The sequence below is a fragment of the Chlamydotis macqueenii genome, chromosome 7, assembly GCF_036417535.1.
Source record: "Chlamydotis macqueenii isolate bChlMac1 chromosome 7, bChlMac1.mat, whole genome shotgun sequence".
In the NCBI taxonomy this organism is placed as follows: Eukaryota; Metazoa; Chordata; class Aves; order Otidiformes; family Otididae; genus Chlamydotis; species Chlamydotis macqueenii.
This window is the reverse complement of record NC_141562.1, coordinates 20,899,785-20,917,644: the sequence shown is the minus strand read 5'-3', so window position 1 is coordinate 20,917,644 and position 17,860 is coordinate 20,899,785. Positions and strand designations below refer to the sequence as shown.

The following is a 17,860-nucleotide window of genomic DNA, read 5'->3' as shown; positions in this document are numbered from 1 at the left end:
ATTTTTTCCTTGTTTTGATTTGCTTTGTTGTTTTGTTGCTGATTAAATCCTAAGCTCAGAATTGCTGTACTGCAGGCAGCAATTTGTTTATATTGAAGGAAAAAAAAAAATTGCAGTTCATAAAAATTGCTCAGTGTTCAGAGGAGCTCAGTTGTTGTATGAAGATGTCTTCTTCTCCCCCGTAGCAGGAACATTCCAGTGAAGTCGTGGAGGCAGCCCTACAGTGCAGGGTACGATGTAGGTCTGGTCTCCCCTCCCTCCTCGCCCCGCATCCCCTTTCAGCGCTTAGCTTTGCTCTGACCCGAAACAAAACTCCCCCACTCGAGGGGACCAGGTAAATTCTGGGCAGGGAGCAGGCTGGACCAGTCCGAGAAACTGCCCTGGCAAAATAACCCCAAAGCTTGCTTCGAGTTGTGATTTCTGTATAGTAGAGAACGTCCCTGTGGGTGTGTGCACGCGTGGAGAATCAAAATACAAGCAGTTCCCCCGGCAGCCGTTGAAGTGGGGTCCCCCCAGCACCGCGGGGTCGCCTTTCCTGCCATCCGAAGCCCCCTGGGACTTTGCCCAGCACCCAGGCATTGGTGGGTGCAGTCCCGGGACCCCCCCACCCCTCTGCCGCCACCCCCCGCCCCGCGGTGGCTGTTGGGGGGAGGATCAGAGAGGAGACAGAGGGGTGCTGCCGGGTGCGGGGTGTCGGGAACTTCGACACTTCTCAGGAGCCTCGATCTCCCGGGCAGAGGCGGCTCTGGCAGAGGGGAGGGACAGGCAAGGCGCAAGGAGGGTCGAGGCGTCTGCCTACAGTGAGGAGGAGGAGGACATGAGCCCTGTCTGAAGCTGGCTGCACTCGGTTATCCAGAGGTGCAGGGAGAGCTTTGTATCTGCGAGCTTCGTCTCTTAGACTCAGCTCGGAAGGTCTGTCCAGGCATTTCCTGAGATCTGACTAGTTTTCCCCTTCAGCGTGCGTGTCTGAGGGTGTCGAGGGGGAGACTGCTACCACATTTAACTCTGATCTCATTGCACATCCATCCAGTCTCTTTGATTAGATCCTTTGACTGTTTTTCTCTGTGCCTGTAGCAACAGCAAAGACACACTATTACTCTTCTATGGAAAGGGCAGCATGGACTAGCTAATGCTAGCCGGAGCACTGGTGGGACAGCAGCGGGACAGCAGTGCTCCTGGCAGTGTTTGCCATGGGATTAAGAATCACTTCTCCCATCCCCACAGGACGTCACTGTAGCCAGGCTCACAGCACCAGTTAGGGTTACCAGCCCTAACATCAGGTTCCTGCGCTATGGTGCTAGCTTACCTAAAAGACAGGGGGAGAGCAAGATCAGCCTGAACAAATCCAGTGCCCCTTGATAAGCAGGGACAAAGAAATAGAAGTAACTAGTTTCAGGGAGCTGTATGTGAGAATCAGCTTCACCAGCGCGCATCAGGGAGGGAGCCGACTCCTGACCCAATGTCAGTGCAAGCGTTTCCCCCAGCATCGGAAACAAGCTCCCTGAAGTGAAACTGCCACAGGTTTGGGCCTCTGTTTCCAGCCTCTTGAGCTGTAGCTGGAGAGTTTGAAGTTACCCAGGGTAAATAAACTGACCGTGCTGCTGTCTTTGGTGGCATCATGGACCTGTCCTTTAAACACCTCCAGACTAGGAGTGGCTCTACCCACTCGACCTCCCTCTGTCCCAGCCAAAAGGTGGTTGTTTTAATGCAGAGAGGTCAAAATTCAATCAAAGCCTCGATGTTTATTTAAAGTATTGAATGGCAACAAACAGAGCCCCGTGGGTTTGGCCTGCGGACAGTGAGGACATGCTCAAGTCAATGACACTTGGCAGTGGTGGAACCGCTCGAGGTTGGCGGCACCCCTGAGGCCAAGGTACCAGATGCCTGGTGGCATCTGCAGCACAAAGGAGGCGAAACATGGCAGCAAATGTATGACGGGGCTCAACTCATACAGGGGGAAATGATGTTTTGAGCCGAGCAAAAACTGAAAGCCTCCTTCTCTCTTTTTTTTTCCACCAAACAAACTTCTGGGATGATGCTTTGTACGAGGCACTGGGTCTGATGCTCGGGGCGCCGGTGTAAATCTCGATTCACACCCACGAGAGCAGGGCAGGGGGATTTTCCTCCTCTTGCTGGTGCGAGCACGGAGAGGTGGCAGGACACGTCCCCACCGCTGTCCCGGCTCGGGATGGGGCTGCGACCCCTCGGCCCGGGCTAGATGCGGTGACCGCGGTCCCCACAGCTCCGGGCCGCCGTGGGGGCGGGACTCCCAGAGGGTGTCCCACGAAGGGGCTCGGGAGACCGGGCCGTGGAGGGTGGGGGGCGAACGCTTCGCCTGGGGGAAAGCTGCCGGGCTGCCGGAGCGAAGAGAGGAGCCCTCGCTCTTTTGGTTCCTTTCCAAGGATTTTTAACAGAGGAAGGATGTAATAACATGCCACGGGCAATAAATCATAGGCTAGCTACTCCCCCCGGCTCCCCTCCCCCAGCCCCGGCGGTCCCGGCCCCTCTATAGAGGGCGGGGAGGAGGGGACTCCCGCAGAGAGCCGCAGCCGCCGGGACGAGCAGTGCAGCGCCCGCCCCGCGCCCCGCCAGCCGCCCAGCATGGACCTCCGAGCCCTGGCGCTGCTCGCCTTCGCCCTGGCCATCATCTCCCTCTCGGAGGGTAAGTCAGCCGCCTGCTCGCCCTGCCCGCTCGCCGCTGGCACCGGCAGTTACGGTCCCTCGGAAATCTCCGCTTGTTCTTCCCTGTGCTTCCTCGCAGCTCTGGCTCCGGCAGGCAGGCAGGCTCTCCCTCATTCCCTGCCTCTCTCCATTCCTCCCTCTCTCGCTTTTTCCAAAAGAAGGCTGGTCAAAGCGGTCCTCTTCGCCAGGCTTATCCCAGATTGAAATCGGCTGGGGGAAGACTTTCGAGAGCGCTTGCTCCGCGGGGAGGTGGTTTGGTTGCGAAATACGCGTATCGATTTCCCCTTTAAAAAAAAGCAACCCCAAAAGTTGCCAGAAATTAGAAACAGGCGGTTGTTCGGTTCCTTTCCGTCCTCTTCCGTGATCTATCTTCCCTCGATCAGGGCGAGAGCTGAGCCAAAGCGGTCACTGAGCAGGAATTCACCGCACCCCCTGCGAGGGGTCGCGGAGCGGTTTCGGAGGGGTGCGCTGGCCCAGAGGTCTGGGGAGAGGCGGGCTGGCAGCTGGGGTTGGAGCTACCCTTCTCGCACCGAGCTGCAGTCCCGCAGCTCACCCGCTCCACGCCGGTCCCCGCGGTCCCGCGTGGCACCCCGCCGTGCGAGCAGCCGGGCGCGGGCAGCCCCGCAGAGCGCGGCAAACCTGCGGCTCTTGCTCAGTACCCCTCAGGGGACCGCGGGCCGCCGGGGAAGGGACGGGGCAGGGGTCCCGTCCGCAGCCTCGGGGCATCTCCCGGGCGCTCCTCCTGCGGCTGGCTTCTCGCCTGGCAGGGATTTGTCACCTTTTGTCCCCTCATCGAAAGCTTGCTGGCCGGGTAACGAGCGCCCTTTCAAACCTCCGCTCCCGGCTTGTTCTCCCATCCCGGCGACCGAAACCCGGGTGTTCCGCACCCGGGCTGGCAGAGGATGCCCTCTGGTGCCCTCTTTGTTTAGCCCGAGAGAGTTAATCGCTGCCGATAATTTCGCTGATGCCTTCCCACAGTCCTGTCCCGCAGCAACCCCCGCCCGCCGCAGCACGCAAAACGCCGGCGCGGAGCAAGCGCTGCCCCAGGGGGACTCGCACCGGCTCTGCAGCCCCGACGGGACGGGCGGCTCAGGGAAGGCGGAGGGCTGGGGCGCTAGCAGAGCTGCCCGGCCGCACCTCACTTTTCTCCCTCCCGGCCGGCAGCAAACGGCAGCTAAGGGTGTCCACGGCCGGGACCTGGCTACCCGGGCAGGGGAACGGCTTAAAAGGGTTGGAGAAAAATGAGTGTAAGGAGAGAGACCCCACCGGCTTGCAGTGATAAGAGTGAAGGTTTTTTGCCTGCTTCTTTTCATGCCGTGCAGTGCTCTCAACCCTGATGCAGATGAGGGCTTGCAGGGCTACCTTGTCAGGGCAGGTAAGCTCCGAATTCTCCCTCGCCACCCTGCTAAAGTATCTGCCTATCACAGCCTCACTTCCCAGCGAAATGGAGCTGTTCTAGTCTTTAAAAGTTGCCAGCCGTCTCCTGTTACTGACAAATGCACCCTTGGATGAACAGGATGGTGAACAATGATGTTTCTGTCAAATGTTTTTTCTGTTCATGTCCAGCCTGCTTGCCTGGATATAGCTTCCCTCTCCATTCGAGTGCTCAGAGCTTCCCAGCCCGCACAGCAAGTTACTGACGGTAGCTTCGCAGCAGAACGGGCTGTTCCCTTATTGTCCGGTTCCAGTGTGGCTGAGGCAGGGCAGATCCTTACGGAGTGAAACAGGCATCGTCCTGTGTTGATCAGTGGCCACTCTGTGCAGGAGATTTTTGTGAGAGCTTTGTCTCTAGGGAGAATTTGCCAGGAAAAGTGAGTGTTCAGAGCCAGCAAAACTCAGCTTGACTTAGAAAACAGTGAAACTATTTATTACTTTAAAAAACCCAAAACACCCTAACTCAAGAACCCTTTGAACCCTTCTAGTTTGGACCAAAACAGGTATTTTCTTTTTCTTTTTGTCTAAGGAAGTAAGGCTGAAGGAATGACATTGAGATGTCTGAATAGCGTCTGGCTTCTCTGGGACTTTTGACTGTATTCACCCATTTTAACCAAATGTGCCGGACAGATACAGGTCTCAAAAGCTTTATGTACCATCAGTTTCATGAAAACTGATGGTTTCATGTAACAGTGCAATTCACAGACTATACTAATTTGTCCTACTGAAAGAATGGCTTCAGCTTGTGCTCGGTGTTTATTAGACATCGGAGTGTTAACTCCTGCAGTACAATCTGTAGAACAATTGGCTTAATCAGCTCTACTGTGCATGAAACAATTTGTTTCAAATTTTGAAATAAGCTGAGGAAGATGTTCATCAGCCTCAGAGTAAGACCAGAGATGTCCCCTTCCCAAATTATGGCCCCCAAATGGCCCCTTCCCCCTGCTGCTTTAGGATGGTAGGGGTTCATGCGTTGGGAGACGCCACAGGCACTAGTTCTCCCTGGTTTTCAGCCTTGCTGAGAGCAGCGTGAGCCACAGCCAAGCTCTCAGAGCCAGAGTGCTGGTGGGACAGTGGCAGATGTTGGTTCCCTGTTAGCGATGCTGAGAGCTGATCTGGGGGGGGGGTGCCTGTGGTGCTGCTGGGTGCTCAGTGCCTGCTGCTGATCACAAGCAAGGAGCACAGAAAGGCCAAAGGGATTCCTGTGCTGGAAAGGGAGCTGTCATTCCACTTTGCACTTGGGTGACAGAAGAACACCGAATGCTGGGGCTTCCCCTCTGCCTTGCTGTGCTGGACGTGCTTTCTAGGGCAGGAAACAACTTTGGGACTCACGGACAAGTTAGTCATGGTTAAATTTTCTCTGCTCCTGATTTCAAGTGGGATGGGATCGAAAGTCCCTCTCCCAGTCTCAGAGAAGACAGGATTGCATTCTCAAATCCTAGATCTAAACGGTTCAGCTCTTGTCTGTTGTTTAGAGTAAAGCTTGCTTAAACTTGGTTGGTACAAGCTTGCAGAGACATTTCCACTGCAGCTGTGCGGAGCATTGTTGTATGACTGCATTCAATTTCAGCTTCCTTTTCCAATACAAACTCACTGATGTGTAGCTATCAGGCACTGCTTTGCGGTGGGACATCCTATCACCTTTCACTGTCTCCTCCACGTTAGCACTAGTCAGTCCAGTGCATGTTTGGGAGGCTCACCCTGCAACCCGCCTTCCTCCTCCCCCTGCAGATAGGAGCTTCTCCTCCCATTTATTAACTCATAGATGAAATCACTGTTTGGACTGCCATAAAACTTATAGAAAAAGTCCTCCGGTTTTGTTAACTGATAGTCCAGACCCTGGTGTGAACCTGGAGAGACTCTGCTCCCACTGATGAATTCCTCTCTGCCCATCTGCTTGTGGGATCTGATCCTGGCTCATCTCTTGGTAGAGACACTTGGAAAAAAGAGTTTTCCCTCCTGAGGACAGGGTAATTTCACTGTGTTGTTTGTGGTTATATGTGCTAGAGACAGGTGTTGGTAAATGTGCGATATGTGCAGATCAGCTGCACTTGGAAAAGCTGTCTCTTTTCTCACCTTCCTAGACGGCAGTTTAGGGATTCCAAGCCTTTCCCTGCTCTTTAGCTCTCCATCTGCCTTTAAGGGAACTGGGTTTGGATGCTGCAAGTGCTCCTGTGTGGCTAAAGAAACAGGATGGGAGATTGCCATGTAGGATCTAAAGCCCTGTCAGATATAGATCTGACCATCTACAGCATGAGCCTAACCTTGTGGGGTAGGTGTATGAATTTAATTCCTCCCAGAGGCTGAAAACTGCTCCACTGGGAAATTGCTTAAAATCTTAGGCAGCTCCTTCTAGACTTCCAGGCAAGACTTCTGTGTTTTCATTTTAGTGTGCATGGAGCTTTGAAGCTTACACACAGAGTGAGGACCTTATTTATGTGCAGTTGGTTGCCAGTAATTAAGTTCTCCCATGGAGAAATCGGGTAGCAGGACTGCATCAGAGGCTGTGGTGAGCCCCAGGTTGTTTTTCTCAGTTCTGCATGCATATTCATTGCTGATTTTTGGCCGAGGGGGTTCGACTTAATTCTGTCTCTAGTGATGCCAGTGGCAAGACTCTCATCCAGTCTGGTGATCCCTGATTAGTATATGCAGAGTGTGCTGCCTGGTAACTATCTCCTCAGTTGCCGTTACTTTGCCACGAGCTGGGAGTTCAAAAGACTCCAAATCTCTCCTGCGAAGCCACTGTGATCTCCAAGCATCTCCGAGTCGCACCTCCTCGTGCGAGTGTCTTGGCTGGGAGCAAAGGTTGGCAGTGGTGGGGAAAGGTCAGCGGCTGGGCCCTGGGAAAGCCTGAAAGACTCAGGGCTTTTCTGTAGCCAGTAAGTCCCCCGTGAAAAGCCTGCACCTGAGCTGAGCCGTTTTGATCTGCAGTCTTTGGAATTCATGGCTTTCTTCTGACTACCTTCTAATTTGGCCTCGGGTCAAAATCATTTGGCTAGAAGAACACTGAGGACAAGTGCCCCCTCTTTTGGCCTTTATCTTGTCTAATTACCAGGAGCATCCCTGCACAATGGAGTCACTCCTTATTCTAATCTCTTCTTCTTTACTTATCTCCATTTTCTCTCCCTCTTCTTTTGTCTTCCAAAATCCCATGCTCCATTATTGAAAGGCTGGGTACTGAGGTAAAAGGATTGTGCTGTGAGCTGTGGGCAAATGCCCTCCCAAAGCTACAGCTTTTCTATTGCTTTTTTTCACCTGCATATTTGGAGGAGTTTCTGTCAGCCCTGGTCGGTGTCTCTGTGCTGCTGACTGCGAACAAGAGGGAGTAATGTGTCCTTTCTCTCCGTGTCTCGCAGAGAAACCCGTCAGCCTGACTTACCGATGCCCCTGTCGATTCTACGAGAGCAGCGTGGCAAGAGCCAACATTAAGCACCTCAAAATCCTATCCACACCCAACTGCTCACTTCAGATTGTGTAAGTCTCTTAATCTTTTCAGCTGGGTGCAAATTTCAGGTGTCAAAAGGAAGAGTCCCAGAGCCGGTTCCTGCTTTGGTGGCTGCGATTGGGTCTGTGTCTCATGCTGTGTTTTCCAATTCATCTCTTCTCCCCATGTGTCAGATGCAGCTGGACCCTGCTTTACCCCACACAAAGAAGCCCAGCTAGGTGCTTCCCAGCTGTGTTCTACCTCTGTGATCTCCCTGTGACTATGTTATCCCACGTCCTGTTCCCCCAGCAGTGGTCCATTGCCTTGCAGGTGGAGCTTCGTACCTTGAGAAAAACTTTACCGAGGTCTGAGTCTTCTAATGGTCCACTTCCCCACAGAGCACAGCTAAACAAGCGAAAGGAATTCCTGTATTTTGTGTAGCCTCCACAGGAGGTACAGACCCTAAACTTGTGCTGGCCTGATGTAGGGACACACTTGCCAGGTGGTGACTGACTCCAGTAAATCACAGATCACAGCACAACAAAGATGATGAGTTCCCAATAGAAAATACTCTCTTCATTTTTGGTGAAAAAAAAGAAACACTGATTTTCAGAAAATGGGGTTGTAGATTTGTGTGTGTGTGTGTGTGTGCGTGTGTGTGTGTGTGTGTGTGTTTTTAGGAAGGTCGTTTTGTTCATTTGTTCATGGGTGACTCCTTCTCCCCCTCCCAAAATTCAAAATCTTCAGAAGAAAAAAAATAGCATTCATCTTTTAATTGCAAGGGAGCCTTACTTCTGTTAACTTTTGTTGACCTCTGTAAGAGGTTCTCAGTGACTAGATCGGGTTTCTGTGCAGTGCTCCCATCACTAGTTCTGTCTTTGATCCATGTCGAGCTCTTCAAACTCAAATGCTGTAGAAATCCATTCTTTGTCATCCAAAACATTTCTGTGCTCAGAAAACTGACGTGATTTCATGAGATTTCTCAGGAATGTACAGATCTATGTACAGAATGTACAGAAGAGAATGTATCCATTCATGACCCAGTTTGTATTCGTATTGGTTTTTTATTTTTTAAACCACTCTGGGTAAGTCATACACATTTTCTCATGTGTGCTTCTGCCTTAGGATTTGGTGGAGGACAGTGAGAAAAATATAAACCTCAGCTGAGAAATAATTTCCTTTCACAAAAATTGCAAAACCAGCTGTGACTGACTCTGATCTATACCTATAAACAATTTTGGAGGCAAGCATCCAAAATGCAGTAGTCTGTGGATTTGTGCTCTGGGACTGTCAATGGATGTCATAAGGGTCCCAGTGCTAAGGCTTTGTGGAGGATTTGGAATTTTCTGGAGTAGTTTCAAGAAAATGACAGGCATTTAAGACAGGATAGGGTATACATTTATTTCTTAATTAATGTGGGATCATAGTCATTAGAGACAGATAAGAGATAATACAGAAACACTAACAACTCGTGTTCTTGTCAATTCATTCCTGACCCAAATATGTTTGTTTGCAAAGTCATTAGTGGCACACAGAACACCTGAACTTGTAGTTCACCATCTTTTTGTTGCTTTAAAAAGTAAGGTGCTTAAAAAATTACCTCCAAATACCTTTGAAACATCCTGAGTTCAAACTAGGTCTTTATTGAAACAGAAGCTGAAATAGAATCAAAACTAACACATAAATTTTTCCTCTTGATGATTTTAAGCATGCTCTGAATTTAGTGGATATGCATTATACAGTGAAGGTGTAAGTAACTTGAAAGCTACTGCTTTCAGCAATAGAGAATCTCAGTGAAATCATACAGTTTCAAGGAAAGATTTTGGTTTTTTTTGCACAAGTACATTCCCCGTTATGGTCGAGGGGAACTGTACCTGAACAAAAAGCCTAAGAGCGACTTTTGTCTTTGGTTCTGTTGGAATTCATCTCTCCAAATCCAGAAATCTCCTCTGTCAATGACTGCTACAAAGCCCACCCTAAATTCCCTGCATTTCAGTACAGGGAAATAGGCATTTTTAGCATCCAATTAATTGCATCCTAAAGTAGACACCTAAACCAGTTCAGATTAACACTCCATAAAATTGCCTAGGTCTCTGCCATGAGTGTACAAGCAGGGCTGACAGGCTCAAATAAATGTCTAAAAAAATCAATGTCTTAATATTAGGTGAGAGGAATTGCGTTGCATGTGGCCGGTTGCGTGTGCTTTTGGTTCTGTACCCTGCGAGGCCAGCTCAAGAGGTCCCAGGCATTGCTAACATCAGCAGATCTATTCTTACTCTCTGTTGGTATCACTTCACTGGAAATACTCCAGCTTGGCACGGCTGTAAGGGAAACATGAACTAGGCCCATTCATCTCTTTATTGGCACAGGGCTCGCAAGACTGGATCCCCAATGTGTTTATGTTACAACTGTGTTGTTGCATAACTTCAGACCAAAGACCCTTTTTGACCTGTTACTTCTTACGCCATGGTTTTATATTCTGCAGATTTCATTTTATAAAGTGGGGAAAATTTTGGCTTCCATCCAGCAAAATGCTTAAACAAATACTGAACTTATTCCTATGGGCATTTCCATGAAAGTGCTGTTCTTGGCACTTTTGCATAGTAGGCAGGCTGTTTGAGGGGAAATTCCTGAGCAGCTGGGGCAGAGGCCGGATGTTTCGGGGAACGTGGAGGTCACAACACTGTCATGAGGCCCTGAGATCCCTGGAGGGTGAGACCTGCTGATGCAGGTGAAAAGCTATTTCTACTGCTTCTGTAGGAAAGATGCAGATAGCCCAAGTGCCAGATTCACAGAGAGTTCAAATTAGCTACACAGTCTGGTGTTCTGGTCTGGAAGGTGCAGCTTGGACATCCAGGAGAAACCTCTCAGGAGGTTTCTGCTTTTGTTTCCAGTGCTGAGTGAACACATGAGGGAAAACTTGCCTATGGTACTTCCAGTAGTCTTCCTGCCTGCAACCTGTTCGTTCAGTCTTGTATAAAACAAAAAGCTAACGAGTAATCAGACCCTTTCGGAACATCCAAGAGGAGTGGTTTGGTGTCTGTCTTCAAAACATGTGAAACTTCAATTTTGGGTTGAATCTGAAAACAGTTCTTAATTAATTCCTTGAAAAAAATGATCTATATTTACCATGCCAGTATTTCCAAATGAAACTTAGCTGTTGTTGGCACTGAACTCGTAACAGCCCAGGTGTGAACTGGAAAACTGAGATTCAAACTTTGTATCTGTCCAACCCCCACAAGACCACAAGAATCAACATCAGGGTAAACAGATGGTACCAGTGCTTTGAAACCAGGGATATTTGTAATAGATGCCTTGAGGATGGCAGGGATAACCCATCCTCTTTATGGGTTAACTGAAAGCAGCACTCACATCCAAGGAAAATAAGGCATCCAGGGGTGGGTGGTGGGTGCTGAGGATTGTTGCACACTAGACTCACTCTGACTTTTCTCCTTTGGCAGTGCGAGGCTCAAGAGCAACAGCAAGCAAGTGTGCATTGATCCAAAGTTAAAGTGGATCCAGGAATATCTGGAGAAAGTTTTAAACAAGTAAGGCAAGAGACAAACGGACTTAACAGCTAACATCTTGAGCTATTAAAGGGTAGAACATTAAGGGCTGGCTTTTACCATGTGGACAAAGTACTCGTGGAATCAGATATTGTTTTGAAGATGAGTTTGGAGTTGACCTAGCCTGTATTAAAACAACAGCTTCTAGTATATCCTAAATGCTAAACTAAGAGTTTTGCCAGAATTTGAGGCAAAATCTATCCTAATGAATCTGTTCTGTGGTCCCCAACTCATCCTCTTTTAAAAGAAGCCGTTCTCCCAAGGAAAATGCTTCCTTTATGCCCCCTCTTCCCCAAGACAAACTACAATTACTTAAGAATCTGTATTGTTCCAGTTCCTTTGGAGCCCCTTCTCCATATTACACTGTGGGTCTGTTTGCACAGGCAGCTGAGGCCCACGGGGTCTTGGTGCTAAAAATTGTTTCTCTGCAGGCCAGTGCAGAGTGCTGTTAATTGAGCATGAATAAGGCTCTGCCATAAGGCCAGGGAAAACCAGCTGTACTTGGCAAATTCAGACTTTTTAGATCTATTTTTGTTCCCCTTGAAAGCGGGCGATCATTGCTACTCTGAGGTGGACCCATCTCAGTTCAATTTTACAGTGAGCAAGAGCAGCAGAGAACATTTCTGTGCTGAGTTTCAGGGGAGGACTCCAGCCTTCCTGGGATGGAAGATGAGAGAAGTGATGGTATAAAGCATTTCTTTGCTTGCCCAGAGCCCTGGGTTGCTGTTGATCCAGCAGCGGTGTTTTGGCCAGCAAGCCTTCCTGTGCACTCAGTATCCCTCCCACCCTTGCCACCACATTCGCACCCCTCAGTAACCGCGCTGTAACCGTGCTGAACCTCCCCCCACCCTGCATCTATAGGATAAAGGCAGGGCTGGAATCCAGTCATTTGCAAAAGCAATGCCTTCTTGGAGAAAGGAGGGGAAGGGCATGGCCCCAGGGCAGATGTGAGGAGGTACAGGTACCTGGATGCCCTCCACTGTTTGCTTTGTAAATGCATCTGCCAAACAAGGGATATAGTTTAAAAAAAATATATAATTATTTGTTCCCCTGTGTTCTTACAATAAGCAAGGGGAAAAATGCTGCCAGAAGTAGAGAGATTCCTCCACGTGGCCCTTTTGGGCCCACACTGAGGCCAAGAGTGAGGAGGAGGAGGAGGGAAGGAAGCCAGCTAACAAACTGACTGTGATTCCAGCCCTGACAGCATTTCCCATCTCATCCGATGCTCAGTGCCTTTGCTGCCAGCACCTCAGCCCTCTCATCCTTTGGGCAAATTCTCTGCAGAGGTAATCCAGGTTAATGCTGCCAGGATGGTTTTGGATTTAGGCACAACTGAACCTAAGAGCAAGATGTGGCCCATGCTGACTATCCTAAGGGCTCGAGCTACTTTGTTTTCCAGCTCTGGAAAATCCTCAAGCCCCCACCTAAGTTTCTGTTTGCTGTCATCCCCAATGAAGCCCTTGGTGCTGTTCATAAGACATGAAACTTAGGAGGCACTTGAGAAAGTCGTAGGGTTGCGCAAATGTGATGATGTGCTCAGATCCTGCCTGCCTGGCTTAGGGAAACAACTCAGCTGGAGCACGTTCTGCTCTCGCTTCCAGTTGGTGAAGATCTGGGGCCGGCTCTGCTGAAACCAGTGAGCCCGTGCCTGATCTCCAGCCAGATTCTAGGTTTTGTTTACCCAACGCTAAACCAGAAGCAATTCTGCTAATTTGATGGATTTCATCCTGGTTTACATTGAGTAATAGAAGAGAATTTGGTCCCAGCTCTATGAAATAAAATGGCAGAAAGCATATATCTCCATCACCTAATCCTGTAATCATGGCATTGTTTTCATTTTCCAACTAGTAATGCTAGCACCGGTGGCATTTTCATGCTCCACAGACAGTCAGGGCTCTGTCTGCAGCATTTTCACAAGGCATGTTTTTGATATATTTTAGTGCACAGCTTTGACTTCTTCAATGAAATGTACTTTGGAATATATTTATAGCACATCAAACAATTCATATATTTGAATTGGAGCCATATGAATGTTGGTAGTTTAAAACACCGATAGCCCTCTAAACTACTAACAGCTTGTAAAATAAATCTATATATCTATACAGATCTATAAATATTAATGTAGCTATCAATTTCAATCAGACATATATTTTTTCACTTGTACTGAAATTGTATGAAATGTGACATTACACTATATGCACTAGCAATAAAATGGCTAATTGTTTCATGTTATGAAAACCCAATTGTACATGGGAATTTATTTTTCTGGAATAAAATCAATACATTTTGTAGAAAGGGCTCTTGTAATTGCTTAAGTAAAATCCAAACTGTCAAGACATCTTAATCTGTACCAGTGCTTCAATACGAGAGTATCTTCTGTGTTATAATTTGCAGCTAAGGGCAAGGAAAAGTTTCTAGACTATAGTAGTCCAATTCAGTTGATTGTGAAACCAGTGGCGGGTTTTAGTAGGGAATTATTTTGCTCGCTAATTCTGCTTAACCTTTATTATTGCTTACTATTCATCACATCTCCATGTAATATACACACTTATGAGACATCAATAAAATACATTCGGGCCGTCAGGAATCCACATTCCTTAACTGGCTTTAAAAATCATTGTGCAACTGCTGTAGCCAACATTATTCAACATTCATTCGTTTCATAAACAAGGGGCAAATCAATCCTTTCTTGAAATATCTAACAAATACTTTAACACTTCCAGACAATCCCAGCCATCATTTACAGTACATTGACTGCCTTTCCCTTCTCCCTTCACGCAAGGATATGCAAAATCAGGCCCTGGCAGAGTTAACAGAACCCAAAATAGACAGAGACCACCTTGTCCGCTGTCACATTAATATAGTCCCATCTCAGAACTTCCCTCAGTTCGAGACGCTGGAGTCCATTAAGCTCAGCAGCTACTGCTGACACAGATGAGAGAGCTGCTGGATCTGGAGAAGATCAATAGGAAAAACCTTTCCCTTGAGCATCCTAGGAGAAAGGAAAAGAAAGTCCCAGCTTCTAGGGGCTGGCTGTGATGGTTGCCAAGCCCTGCTGCTGCTTTCTTACATAATATTTGTAAACCCAGGTGTGGCAGCTCTTCCTAATTTCTAACCTCGTTCAGTAAATATGGGCTGAAGTAGAAGATGCCAAATCAACTTCCTCCCAGTACTCTACCAAGCATGCACTGGGTGAATGCCCCACATGGTGGGGGATAGTGTAGGTGACTATCGTTATAGCCTTGTTTTAAGGCACTGAATGCCCACAAATTGCATGGAATAACCACCGGTTCTTGTTGATGTCAGTGGGAATCCTGGGTGGGAAGCCAGAAATCCAGCCCCGCGCCTCTACTTTTATTGTACTTCACAGGGGGTCCTGTGGATGGTGAGGCTCCTGGCTGACAAGTTCTGGCAGACAGTTGGGGAGGCTTCGGTGTTTTGGGGAAAAGAGTTTTTCTGGTCTCAGAATTTTCAAATGTCCAGGGCACTTTCATTTACCTAGCGTTCCTCTAAGGGAGAGGGTATATGAAAGGGGATGTTATCATCATTTGCACCCTGCCAGCATGTGAAGGGACCATAGGATAAATGTGAATAAGACCTTTGTATATGGATAATTTATGGCAGTCTTTTTTGTATTTTTCTTTTAATTTAGACCACGTCATCGCACTCATAAAAAAAAGCAACAGAAGAAACGGGGCCCACTCTGCCCTTCCCGTGCAGCACCATTAAAGTCTCCAGGGAGAAAGAATGGTAGGAGGCATTAGTTTCTGAGCTGGGATACCTCAGGCTCAAGTCCCTGCTCTTCCACTGACAATCTTATGTGACCTTGGGCAAATATATTAGCCTATCCAGACCTCCATTTTCCCACATATTTGTTGAGGATAACATCTGTACTCTCCCTGCAAAGGAGTATTTTCTAGATAAAACTCTTAAAACAGGGGGAAAGTTCAGTCACAACAGAGGTGGGAAAATTTTCCCATTTAACAGATGGGAAAACTGGCACTCAAAGAGGCCAAAATAACCTTGAAACAAAGCCAAAGTCAAAAACAGAGTAAAAATTTGGAAGCCCTATTTTTTTTTTTTTAGCTGGCCATATTCCCCCAATACCAAACTGACAGAGATAAACTATAAATAAGAGATGTGAATTTGTCACTGGTGGTTTTTTTACTGACAAATGCAGCACTGCGTGGTGACAATATGATTTAGTGCATTGGTGACTGGTTGACCCCTCTCCGATGGGAGATGCTAGGCAAGTCCCAGAGAATGGTCTTACATATGCCAATGCTCTGGATGTCCCAGTTGTTTTTCTCCTACCGGGTAGTGTGTCCTGCCTTTTTGCAAAAGAAATAGGGTTACTGGTGTGGCATATTGAAAAACATACCTTCAAAGAGGAAAATTTTGCCTATGGCTTAGTCATCCTCTTTATGCCTGGATGAGTTTTCCAAGGCTACCTTCACCTCATGAGAGTAGCCACAACTGTCTCCGGCTGTGCTCACACAGTCCTAGTTGTCCAGCAGGCCTTGAAAGGGATGTTTGTTCTGATCCTGTGTGCTAGACAAGACATTCTGGGACATCTGTATTTCTGAATATCTGACACTTGTAACTCAGCCTTAGTGACTTCATCTAGGTTGCAAAAGGCCGATCAGCCCAGAGCATGAGTAGGGTTCATTTCAGACAAAACCTGGAGGCCACCAGCACAGACTGGCTCCTTGTTCTGAGTGAGCCCTGCACACAGAATACACTTGCACCATGCTGTGATGCCTCACCCATCGCTCCCCCCGGGTACCATGCTCGCCCAGAGCATGGGAGACTTGATTTGTTTGCCTCCTACCCTGAGCTCCCTACCTCTGCACTTAACGCCTCACACATTTCCTGTGCAGCAGGTGGCTGCTCGCTCTCCCTGTCACCCCACCTTCGCTGGGCAGTTGGTCACCATGAGCTGTGGCCAGCTGCTGACAGCAGGTGAGGTCCCAGTGCAGAGAGGCTGTGGGGATGGTTGCTGGCTGGGCAGCACACTCAGAGGCCTCTGCTCTCCTAGCCACCCCATGGTGGGAGCTGAGCACCAACAAGAGCAGCGCATGGGCTGTCCTTGTGCTCCTCGATCTTTATGGAGACCTGCACCCTGTAGAGCTGCAGTCCATCATTTCCAGCAGAGCTGTGGGGCAGGGGCAGGTGGAAGAGGCATTCCCAGTGCCACTTGCTCCTCTACTGGGGCTGCTCGCAAATTATTAATCCCTCCTTTCCTTGCTAGTTTTTTCTTTTTTTGTTGCCAAGTCTCTTTGCCCACCGATAATTCTCTGCTCTGGCTTTTAAGTCCAGAATAAGCTTCCTAGCCAGCCTTCCTCCTATGTTAGCTCTCACCACCTTACTAACTGTGACGACCACAACCTGCCCAAAATAACTTCTGCCACTGGGTTTACCCTGCTGGGTCCCAGTAGCTCCTTGTGGAGAACTTCCCCCAAAATGTTTGGCAAATACTGGTTAGAGGGGCTGTAAAAGAAATGCCTTTGGGTTAGTCCAGATTTGCTGTTTGATTAGGCCTGATATCAAAACTTTTGCAGCTGAAATAAAACTTAATAGTGTTTCACTCTGTTCTTCATCAACAGGAGGTTCAAGATGTAAGAGGCAAGCATTGTAAGCCGTCTACAGGATTTCTTACTGTAGGACCCAGAAAGCAGATAACCAGTATTAGGGAATGAATACATTTCACTGTTATCATGCAGCACAAAAGCAACACTTCATGCATTTGGGTTTTTATTTTTTTTTGTGTGTGTGGTGTTTTTTTTTTCTTTTGCACAAATTGGCTTGCTTTCACAGTGCTATTTTTATATAGTAAGATGTAATTATTTGAGAAAAATACGTCTTTTATACAGGTTGGTTTATTACCTAGCACTGAGGGCAGATATGAATTTAAACTAACCCCATGTTATTATATAATATTTTATTTCCTTTGCTATGTAGAGGTCCTGTTTTATTTAACTTTCTTTTGGTTCATGCAAGTCTCCTGGAGTTTTAAACCTAGAAGGACATGAACTATACAGTGCAATGATGTTGTGTAAGTAGTGGAGGAATTCCTTGCCTCCAGAAGTCATCGAGACCAAGAACATAGGAAGACTAAAAAGCATCAGACATTGATGAAAGTGGACAGCATTACCTTGGGTAGCATTTATAGGTATTTTGGGTGAGGGATTAAACCCAGGGCTACAGGGCTAAAACCCTTCTCTGAAGATCAGAAACTTTGGTGATAGCTATGAGCATCTGGGTCAATGCACATCTGGTATTGCAAGGTGCTAGTACTTGGTTTGTAGTTGTTTTGTGTGTTAGGAGCCACAACGCTGATCTGATGTCACCTGGCATTTCCTATGTTCCTGTGTTTCTGATGACAAATTTTAGCACAAAAAAAAATGGGTTATTCAAGATCTAACCACACAAGATCATATTGCAAGTTGCTGGAGGAGTCAGATGTGCTGCCACGCACCAGGTGTCTCTTCCCACCCATCCACAGGAGGTGGTTTCAGCCGGCCTGGCTGGCTTTGCACTGAAGTACGCGGAGATGCATTCATATGACCTGGCTGTAGCCTCACAGTCACAGGTACCTGAGGACACTAACAGCTTTTTTTCGGAGAGGATGTCTGGCCTTATCTTTGGAGAAAGGAGATGCCTGGGGCAAAAGAGGGTCTACCCAGTTTGTGGAAGGAGTGGAGTTTCTCATGTGTGGAAATGAAGGCCCACACACACTGTTCACTGCGGGTCA

General features: G+C 48.0%; 1 protein-coding gene across 1 annotated transcript; it reads left to right on the top strand.

Annotated features, from left to right (window-relative positions):
- The first annotated feature begins 2,526 nt into the window (after nucleotides 1-2,526).
- CXCL12 (C-X-C motif chemokine ligand 12) lies at nucleotides 2,527-17,650 on the top strand. The gene is made up of 5 exons (XM_086752382.1): nucleotides 2,527-2,662; nucleotides 7,473-7,590; nucleotides 11,002-11,088; nucleotides 14,759-14,856; nucleotides 16,713-17,650. The coding sequence occupies exons 1-5, from the start codon at nucleotides 2,602-2,604 to the stop codon at nucleotides 16,742-16,744; spliced, it is 396 nt and encodes a 131-aa protein (XP_086608508.1). The 5' UTR covers nucleotides 2,527-2,601; the 3' UTR covers nucleotides 16,745-17,650.
- The last annotated feature ends 210 nt before the right edge of the window (nucleotides 17,651-17,860 follow it).

What these genes read in the sequence shown, in the direction of transcription:
- CXCL12 (XM_086752382.1), top strand. Translation starts at nt 2,602, where the DNA reads ATGGACCTCCGAGCCCTGGCGCTGCTCGCCTTCGCCCTGGCCATCATC. An exon ending in AACTGCTCACTTCAGATTGT is followed by an intron (nt 7,591 to 11,001) that starts GTAAGTCTCTTA and finishes CTCCTTTGGCAG; the next exon opens with TGCGAGGCTCAAGAGCAACA. An exon ending in CTGGAGAAAGTTTTAAACAA is followed by an intron (nt 11,089 to 14,758) that starts GTAAGGCAAGAG and finishes CTTTTAATTTAG; the next exon opens with ACCACGTCATCGCACTCATA.